Consider the following 10212-nt stretch of genomic DNA (forward strand, 5'->3'; position numbering starts at 1 on the left):
AGGTTTCATTGGCATTTCCAGAAAGGCCATGAAAGCAGCTCCATTGTGTTATTACACTCCATCTTCAGCTCCAACATGTCCGTTTTAAAGGCAGTATACTTTACATTATTCGGTTGCGGTGGTCTCGCGCATTTGATTTACAAGTGGTAGGTCGGGATGTATGTTGAAGGTAAAGCCAACTTGATCTTTCTTTGAATTAAATGCACATGTCTTCATAGAAAGAGGAGTGTTTGCTACACAGTCCATAGAACCAGGTGCTTTTGTCTGGGAGTACAGGGGGGAACTCATGTCAGTGGGAGAATGCACATCAAGACACTACTCAGAGGCACAGAGTGCATTTCATGGCAGAAAGGTCACTGGTGGAAGCATGTGTAGTGTATGGTAGAGATCAGGGAAATTCTAATTAATACCTGAAACAGGTTTGAATAGTTGATGAATGGCTCAAAGCAGGAACAGTGTTTTAATCGCACATGCTTGGTGGATCACAACAGGTTTAGTGAATTAGTTCTGCTTTGTTAACTTTAGCTATCACTGATTTAAGTCTCAACATTTTAAGAGCTTTATCTGGATTAGGCCTTTCTCCCATCATGCTTCATTCATTTACCGTTGTACACAGTACCGATGTACTATGTATTTTACATTGCTCTTTATAGACTTAATGAAAGGTGATATTTAAGCACTGCAAAGTTTAATGGGTAATTTTCTTACACCTTTTTAGTATTGATGGATCCAGAGAAGATGGGTCGCTTGGAAGATCATTGAAAGCTCCAAACTGCATCATGAAAAAAGCCATGGTAAACGACAAGCCACATTTGCGCCTATTTGCTGTGAAGAATAGAGAACCAGGAACTGAAATCGATTACTTTGATGCAAAATCTTCATGGCATAAAAAGGTGAGTTGACTAGATTAGGCTTACTGATGCAGTTTTAAAGTGTATAAGAATAGTACAATTAGTTTTGTATTTCTCTAATATAACATTAATTTTATTATGTGTATCCATGGATTCCCATGTGATCTTTCAGATCTGTATGATCTGATCAATATTAGTTCTTCTTTTCACATGATTACTATGAGTTCTGAATGCTGACTTGTTCTTATCTGAATATCCAGGTGACAAAATGTTGAAAATGTTGTTCCCCTTTGATTGGTTCTATTAGAATGTGAACAAAAAATGGATAACCATGCACTGGCATAACTCCCTGTTTGCAGATGGAGTTTTCTGATGCTCTGGATGATTCACTTGAGAATTTGATGGATGAAACTGATGACGATTCCATAAAAGACCTTTCCAGCGTACAATCAGACGATGAAGTTGTTTCAAAGCTAAGAAGGACAAAAAGCATTCTGGTATGCCTTTGACACTTTGAATACTAATAACTAGTTGATGGGCCATTTTCTCCCAAATCTTTCCCCTGTGATAGATTTTTAATAGAGCGTTCACAAAAATGATAACCAGACATTGACATAACTTCTTTTTGCAGGTGGATAGAATACCAGAGTTTTCTGATACTCTCTCTGACTCCAGTGATGATGAAATAGAGGGCCCCTCCACTTCTAAGTTTGAAATGGCTTCACAACGGTTGAAGAGAGGCCGTTTTCGTCCTGTAAGCCTCTTTTGTACTCCGTCATGTTATCAGTTAAAGTGCAGTGCCACCCAAACTCTCCACCACTTTCACTAACATGCATATAGGCAGTGTATATATACAGACCATCACCAATATACATGTCTGGTGCTCTTGTCAGTGTGCCTGGGGTGCAACCCTTTTATGTAAATGGTATTTTTATTGGTTTCACATCCCTAAATATTTTAGTAGATTTATGCCAGGGGTGTGACTTTTTACGCGTTACATAACATTTGACACACACATTGTTTTGAATGTGTTTTGTCCTATAGTTTAACATAACAGTATTTCTCTTTCGTTTGTCAATGTGAACAAAAATGGATAATCATACATTGGCATAACTCCCTTTTTGCAGATGAATAGAGTACCAGAGTTTTCTGATACTTTCTATGACTCCAGTGATGATGAAAAAGAGGGCCCTTCCACTCCTAAGTTTGAAATGGCTTCACAAAGGCAGAGAAGAGGCCATTTATGTCCTGTAAGCCTCTTTTGTACTCCTGCATGTTATCATGTAAAGGGTAGTGCCAAACATACTCAAAACCCCTAAGTGCCAGACATGTATATAGACGTTGCGTGCATTGATGTATCATCGATGTGCGTGTCAGTTGCTCTTCTTAGTGAGTCTGGTGCTGATTGTTTGGGGTGCTGCACTTTAAGTAGTAAGCGTCTTTATTGTTCTCAATATTATTTCTCCAAATAATCTTAGTGTATTTATGTCAGGGTTGTGCCTTTTTATGCTTTACTCTACATTTGACATATTCAAATTGTTTTGAATGTGCCTAGTCTCATACTTCATACTTACACAATTCAAAAAACGTGCACAATAATTTGGAAGTTGAGTGATTCACTTATGTTTTTTGTTTTTTTCTAAAGCTTCCAATGAGTCTTGTAGGATCAGATGACTCAAGTGTAGATAGCGAAGAGGAGTATATTCCAAATGCCATGGAGGAAAGCTCAGACAGTGACTGCAGCTTGGAATTACCCTTGGAAAGTAAAAAAACAAACAAATTTGCGCCTACCAATCAGAGCAGATGTAAGCTTTCCAGTGAGAGCGGATGGACGTTTTCCAGTCAGGGCAGCTTTGAGTCTAGTCAAGACTCCACACAAAGAGATCCTGATACCAGGGCTGAGGGGAATGAAGATGAAATTGCGCAGACATATACTGATAGCGAGGCGGATAGTTCAATGCCACTTGAAAAAGGGGCATCTGTCTTCGTCAATCCAGTTTCGAAGAAAAAGGATGGTTCCAGAAGATATAACAAGAAACATAACTGTTTGTACTGTGGACAAGTGGTTCAGAAAATGTCAAGACACTTAATGCGTAAACACAGCGATAAGGTTGATGTCGCAAAAGCATTTAGTTGTCCAAAGAACTCAAAAGAAAGGAAACAGCAATTAGATTTTATCAGAAATAAGGGGAACTTTCAACATAACACTGAAGTCTTGGAGAGCCGGAAAGGCAAACTCATTCCATGCAAGCAACCGAAAGAAAAGACAGAAGGACAAAATTTTCTGCATTGTGTGTACTGCTATGGATTGTTCACAAGAAGAATGATGTGGCGACACTTTCAGGTCTGCAAATTCAACCCTCAGGGCAAGACATCCAAACCAGGTAAAACCAGAGTCCAAGCTTTGTGTGCCTTTGCTGAACCTGCTCCAACTGGATTTAGTGATGCATACTGGAAGTTCTTGAATGATATGATTCAAGACAACATTGCAATTGCTGTTAAACAAGATGAGTGCATTCTAGACTATGGTTATAGGCTCTTCAAGAAGAACGAGAGGGCAATCAGGCAACACCAGCATATTCGACAAAGACTAAGAGAGCTTGGCAGACTGCTTCTGGCAGCAAAAAAGGTTACACCTGTGAAGACTTTCAGAGAACTCATAAAACCTGAAAAGTACAATCACGTTGTCACTGCTGCAAGATACCTTGCTGGACTCAGCGATGAAACTGACAAATATCAACGTCCATCTCTTGCACGTAAAGTGGGCCACAGCTTGCATTCTTTGGCCTTGTTTATTAAGTCTGAAGGAATGAAGATGAAAGATAAAGAAACTGTCCGAGATGCTGAGGAATTTGCACAGCTATACCAAGAAAGTTGGAAATTTGACATGGTAAGCCAAGTGCCAGCTCAGGTCGACCAGTCCAAGTGGAATTCTCCTCAACTCCTACCATTCACGCAGGATGTCCAAAATCTTCATTCCTATTTGTCTGAGAAACGGCAGCAACACTTCAATGCCCTGAAAGAAGAGGTTTCGCCCTTAAACTGGAAAAACCTTGCTGAAGTGACCCTGGCGCAAGTTATCCTCTTCAACCGGCAGAGAGAAGAAGAGGTATCCAGAATGCTCGTGTCTGCGTACTCATCAAGAGACGCACCAGAAACGCATGAAGATGTGAACTTGGCCCTAACGGCACTCGAGCAGAAACTTTGCAGACATTTCATCCGAGTAACTCTAGTTGGAAAGAGAGGAAGGAAAGTTCCTATTCTCCTCACCACACCCATGAAAGAATCACTCGATACTCTGATTGAGAAGCGAGAAGAATGTGGGGTGCTGAATGAAAACGGATTCTTGTTTGCTTTGCCACATTCTGTCGATTACCTCAGGGGTTCTGACTGCGTAAGGCAGTTTGTGCATCAATGTGATGGTGTCAAGAATCCCAAAGCGCTAACCTCAACGAAACTCAGGAAGCACATTGCCACCGTCACAACTGTACTGAACCTCAAGCCTCCAGAACTTGACCAGATGGCAGATTTCCTTGGGCAGAACATTGACGTCCACAGAAAGCAGTACTGCCTCCCAGAGCGCACCCTCCAGCTAGCAAAAATCAGCAAAGTGCTCCTGGCACTGGAACAGGGACGGCAAGGAGAGTACAAAGGGAAGAGTCTGGACGAAATTCACATTGATCCAAACGGTATTAAATCTTACTACATTTTAATGTAAGAAAAAAGTAAAGCACTGTCCATCTATAAAAGTAACCCTCATGCAGTACTCTTGATTGAGGTTTATCACAACAGTTTCAGATGCACAGCTCATTCTATTATTTACTTCTTTTAGAGACTGTTGACATGGAGGGGTGTTCACAAGAGGACATGGAAGGTATGTGTGTGCTTTTTTTTTTTGTTTTTTTTTATGAAAGATCTCTCATTGGATAGGAATGTTTATGACCACTACATGTGCATTTTGCGTGGGCCATTAAATTCCTGCAGATTTCCCTTCTTATTGACCATTTTTGGGAATTCACCACTTGGTAAGAGAACAATTCTGGTATTTTCAAGCCAGCCTTTCTACAATGTCAAATCAATACACACTAGAATTCTGTCGATTGAACTCTTAATGGGGGTGTCCCTACCCAGTTTAACCATGAAAAACTCCTTGTTTCTCCTTGTCAATGGATTGTTAATGTCAATCCACAGATGTTTTCCAATTTATAGAAAAAAGCCTGTGAACTCCCCACTAACTGGAACCTCCATGGCAGTGCTGACGTCTTTGTCATGCTCTGTAATCGGTGCTTTGGATTCAAAGGTGTATTGGGGCTGCCTTACATTTATTACATCCAGACTAGCACTCAGAGTAGAGACATCATCACCAGTCTCGTATACTGCTCAACTGTGACAAGTCTAAAATGCGACAACTTTAATGTGAAACTGAGCGGTTCTATCAAAGCAACCAAATAAGAATGAGCACTCTAATGGAGGAGGCCTGTGTTTACATGTAAATTGCATTCCAGCACAACAACAAAATAGGGAAAAAGGACATTGCCAAGTATTCATGCTGTTCACACTCTGTTTTAGCACATGCTGCCAACAATTGAGGTGAGACTGTGTAAACTGTGGGTTCTATTGTTTGGCACTAGCACGCACAGTAAGCACACATTCTACAGATCTAGACGAGTCTTTTAGTTTCCATGTGCTTGGCTTGCTGTCTATCGCAAGGGAGGTGTGTGCGCCATTGCTAGTCTGGTTCTGCATAAAGGGGAGGGCTTTGAACTTGAGCTATCTCTACCACTATATTGTGGATCTGTGGGGACGGTATGAAATTACTCTTAACTATAGTTGTTCATCACTTCATTTTTCAAGTCGGTATATATCAGTCCTGGGTATTTATATACACTTACTCTGTGTCAGAGTCAGATGCCAGTTTGCCAGAAGCAAAGGGGCCAGGAGATGACAGCAGTGTGCCGTCCCTGCAAGAGTGTACCTCCACGGTGGATGTCCTATACCAGAGGAAGTCGGCAAAAAAGAGAGGTCAGTTTGAAATCAGTTGAAATGACTTTATTTTTGTGGCGAGCTTCATTTGTGCAGTGTACAGTAAAGGCAAATATAAAAAGCACAAACCAAACCTGGTATGTAGTCCATATTATAAAACACTAAAAACAGATAAACACACAGTACTACTAAGAATAAAATGCACACCATTACTCCAGTCCTTGGCAGTAGTGGAGCAATAGTAATAGTCAGTCAGCTGTTTTGCTTGCAGGGGGCAGGTGTGTAGAGGCAGATAGACAAAGGCACAACTCTAGACGTGCAGCTTCTAGTCCTGAGGGACAGGGACCTAAATTGGCATGAGGTTTTTATTGCCAAGTGTGTGCATGTGTGTGTGATGCCCGCTTTGCGAAGCCTTCTTTACTGTCTGTCTCTTGTGGAGGTTGCTAAGTGATTTCCTGTTCCTGTCCAATTATCTTGCAACCAGTCCTTACAATCCTGTTCAATGGGTTCAGGTGGATGGCACTGTACCCCGAGCCATCCTGTGGTTTTAAAGGTCAGTGTGTCCACAAAGCATCTGTAGAAAGCCTGCAGGACTGATGGCTTGACCTGAAACTTCCTTGTCTTTCTAAGGAGGAACAGGCCTTGTCAGCACTTAGAGAATATAAGTTGGTCTTGAAGGTGAGTTTGATGATGGTGGTGCCAAGATATTTATACACCTCACGTGCTCAGTTGTTTTGGCCTTTTATCTCCACTCTCAGTCCACTCTGGTCACACCTGACAGCCAACAGCATTTCTTTGGCTTTGCTGTAGTTGAGTTCCAAGTAGTTTTCACGTCACCTAGCAAAGCTATCGACTTCCTGAGTGATGAGGTGGCCCAAATTGGTGATTTTGATTATAACAGTGCCATCCAAGAAGCTAAAAGAGCAGCTTTGCAGGTTCGAGACCCTATCCGATCAATGTGTAGCAAACTGATTTAGGAACTAGATTTTAATTAAAAAAAACATGCTCTCATATTCCCTACAGTGACACCTGGATTTTTGTGTGTTTTTGTGAGAATTTTACTTCCGCATCTGAAAACGCCAAACTTGAAATAAGGTAATAGGAGGGAGAGCGGTAGATTTAAACAATGGATCTGAAGCTAATTTTGATACTGTGAAGTTTGTTTATGTTTGTCTATACAACTATGACAGACCACAGCTGTATAATTATGAGCCTGTTAGGATCAGGAACAGACGAGGGTTGGAAGAAATAGCGGCCAGAGAAGGAATGAATTGTGGTGTAAAGAGAAGCAGCTGAGAACTGGGTGGGCGTCTGGGTGAGTGATCAGCATCAGCTTATAGATCGTTAACACGACACATACACTACTCACATAAAGTTAGGGATATTCAGCTTTCAGGTGAAATTTCAGGATGAACCTAAAATGCATTCTAACCTTTCCAGGTGAACTTAATGTGACCTTCTCTAAACCTTTGAATGCACATGTCCAACTGTGCAGTGTTTCAGTACTTTTTGCACAAGTTGCTGTTCTCTAACAAGAAGCTTAACAGCAACATTCACAACAGGTTTGATCCATGAATCCACCAATACATTTCCTGCTTCAGTTAGAATTGGTATTTAAACAGTCCTCCTCATCCTGCTGTTCACATTCTGACATCATGAGACCAAGACGACACCTAACAGTTGATCAGCAGCACCTCAACACTGGAGGCTTCAAACAGGAAGTCCTCAGACGGAGGTGTTCACTGAGCTTAGAGGGTCACAGAGTGTCATCAGGAGGTTGTAACAGTGATACAGAGACTGGAAGAGTCACAGAAAGGAGAGGAGTGGACGTCCTTTGGCCACGTCCCAATTTATTGAGACACTGAAAAGTTTTTGTTGTGGTATACCTACCACTGTTGGTAGATTTTCTTTCAATAAATTGTTGGTCAAAAAATTACCATTGCATGCTTCTACTTAAATGCCCTACTTTCATGATATAATATCACTGTAGCATTCACTTTTTACATTTTCCATGTATTTCACCTGAAAGTCGAATATCCCTAACTTTTTGTGAGTAGTGTGTATATACCTATGGGCTGTAGCTAATGCTGTGTTCACATCAATCAATTTGGGCTGTTTTGCCTTTCCAGAATGAGTTTAGCCTCAGTCGTATTGCTGTAGGTACAGGCTATTTTTTCTCTGATTATGTGTGTTTTTGAAATTCACAGTGACCCAGAATTTTTTTTGGATATATTTGAACAGTTTTTGTTGGGACAAGCACGTCCTTGAGTGATAGCGTCAGGAGCTTCCTCCACACTAGTCCTAGAGATGAGGAAGAGGCACTTCAGTCGGTCACTTGCTGATTAGCTCTGTTACCCACAGCGGTTCCTGTGGGTAACAGAGCTAACACAGTATCTGGGTACGGTTAAACATGACAAAAGCAGGACAAGCTGACCCTTGATAACAATGTCAGAAAAAGTGGCACAGTTACGATAATGGCACGCTAATGTAGAAGAATGTTGTGTGACTCAAAACAAGTTCTCCTCTCTTTTACCATTGGGTCCTCTACAAATGAGACACTCTGTTGCCAACAAGGCTTGCTTGGTCGGAGGGTTTCATGTGCATCTTTAACAGACGCACAAATGCTGTATACTCATATTAATTTATAAAATCTATCCTCTTGATCACGCTGTCACATTTATATTCGTATAAATGTACTCAGAAGCAAAGGGGCCAGGAGACGATGTCAGAGTGACGACCCTGCAAGAGTGTACCTCCACAGCGGGCGTGCCAAACCAGAGGAAGACAGCAAAAAAGAGAGGTGAGCTCAGAAGATTAAAGCAGCTTAACGGTCTGAGTGTTTCCAGTGGGGCATTTCACGTGTTGTCTTGAAGAACAGAGGACAGTGAGCACCGATGGAATCACCTGAGAGAGAAACAAAATAACGCTTCTGTAAATCTGTTGTTATCCTTTTAAATTGCATCCATTGCAAGCTTAAAAGCTTATTCAGTGGAGGCTTGTAGATGGTCATTACAATTATGTTGGTGATCACCCAATAGCACATGATGTCTACAGCCAGAAGATCAGCACGAGGAGCACAGACCACCTCCCTCGTGCCTGCACAGGAATAATTATGATAATGAACAACTATTTATTTTCATTTCACTGCAGTAGATGTTCTGTGTAAGATTCCTCATAGATTCTTAAACCTGTAACATGTTCTTTTTATGTCTGCTTAGGTAAAAAAACTGCTGTCAAAAGAAGTTGGACGTCAGAGGAATGTGCTGCAGTGGAACGGCATTTAAGGAAATGCATAGTGATGAACCAAGTTCCAGGGAAAAAGGAGTGTCAGCGCTGCATCACAGAAGAACCTCAAGCTCTAGCAAGCCGAGACTGGAAAGCAGTTAAATACTTTATTAAAAACAGAATCACTGCCCTGAGAAGAAAACTACAGTGAGATCAGTGTTTGTTCTCAGTCTGGTAGGATTATGTCAAAGTCCAACTGCGTTTTCATATTCTCTGAAGTCTCACACATATGAAATAGAATAGATGTCATGTGTGCGAGACCTCAGAGATATTAAAACCATTGTTTCGCTTTGTTCGGCCTATGGTTTGGGGTATCTCCAACTTTTTGGTGCCTTCCCTCCACACACCTTCACATCTGGACCCAAGTTTTATTTTATTTTTTTTCTTCTCTCTGTGCCCTCCCCATGCTTTTCCTTAGCCAGCCACTGTCCTTTCTCTCTCTCCTACATCCACGGAGATGGATTTGGTCCATGGAGACCAAAGTTCAGTTAAAGAATAAGGTAACGTTATTCATTCATTTAATGTTGGTACATGTTCTGGATTCATTGTTTTATTTTCCTCGTGTTACCCAGTTACAGTACAGACCCAGACAGCGCATAATGGCAGATATCTTTCATAGCTATATCATGGCTTTATTTTATTTTGAAAGGATAGATAGTTCTCACAATTTTATACCAAGCAAATCACTGTTGGATTGTGATGCGGTGAGGTCATTCCAAGTTGCCAAGTTGTTTTGTTTCTTTGACTAAAAAGCTCAGTTTTTATACACATTTGAAATGAAAAATGTAGTTTAGATAAAGCTGCCATTAAAAACACATGGTCATTGAGGACAAAACATGTTGTCAAGAGTTTTTTTTTTATGCTATGTTTTGTGGGAAGTATTACTGATGGTTAACGCTAGAAATAACAATGTCAAATGGGATTTGGGGGCTCAGTGATCCTCGCGGTCCTCAGTGTTCTTCATCACGCCTGTTTTTTATACAGAGGAGTTGACCCACTGGAAAGGGTGGATCCCATAATTGGCCAAAAAAAACAAATTGGGCCTCACAAAGGAGAAAAACAACTGTGTGTGTGTGTGTCCCCTTGTATTCCA

At 41.1% G+C, this 10212-nt stretch overlaps 1 protein-coding gene across 2 annotated transcripts; it reads left to right on the top strand.

Annotated features, from left to right (window-relative positions):
- Nucleotides 1–748: 748 nt before the first annotated feature.
- LOC139217051 (uncharacterized) lies at nucleotides 749–9271 on the top strand. 2 transcript variants are annotated; one of them, XM_070848325.1, is made up of 8 exons: nucleotides 749–893; nucleotides 1211–1348; nucleotides 1483–1605; nucleotides 2497–4540; nucleotides 4684–4725; nucleotides 5754–5873; nucleotides 8536–8634; nucleotides 9053–9271. In XM_070848325.1, the coding sequence occupies exons 1-8, from the start codon at nucleotides 780–782 to the stop codon at nucleotides 9268–9270; spliced, it is 2898 nt and encodes a 965-aa protein (XP_070704426.1). In that variant the 5' UTR covers nucleotides 749–779; the 3' UTR covers nucleotide 9271. The 2 variants fall into 2 exon arrangements, with proteins under 2 accessions (XP_070704426.1, XP_070704434.1); XM_070848333.1 differs by having other exon boundaries at nucleotides 5760–5873.
- Nucleotides 9272–10212: the final 941 nt, after the last annotated feature.

The sequence above is a fragment of the Pempheris klunzingeri genome, chromosome 2 (assembly GCF_042242105.1).
Source record: "Pempheris klunzingeri isolate RE-2024b chromosome 2, fPemKlu1.hap1, whole genome shotgun sequence".
Taxonomy (NCBI): Eukaryota; Metazoa; Chordata; class Actinopteri; order Acropomatiformes; family Pempheridae; genus Pempheris; species Pempheris klunzingeri.

Coding starts and splice junctions, on each gene's coding strand:
- LOC139217051 (XM_070848325.1), top strand. CDS start 780: ATGAAAAAAGCCATGGTAAACGACAAGCCACATTTGCGCCTATTTGCT. Junction 1,606..2,496: donor AGAGAGGCCGTTTTCGTCCT/GTAAGCCTCTTT, acceptor TTTTTTCTAAAG/CTTCCAATGAGTCTTGTAGG. Junction 4,541..4,683: donor AATTCACATTGATCCAAACG/GTATTAAATCTT, acceptor TACTTCTTTTAG/AGACTGTTGACATGGAGGGG.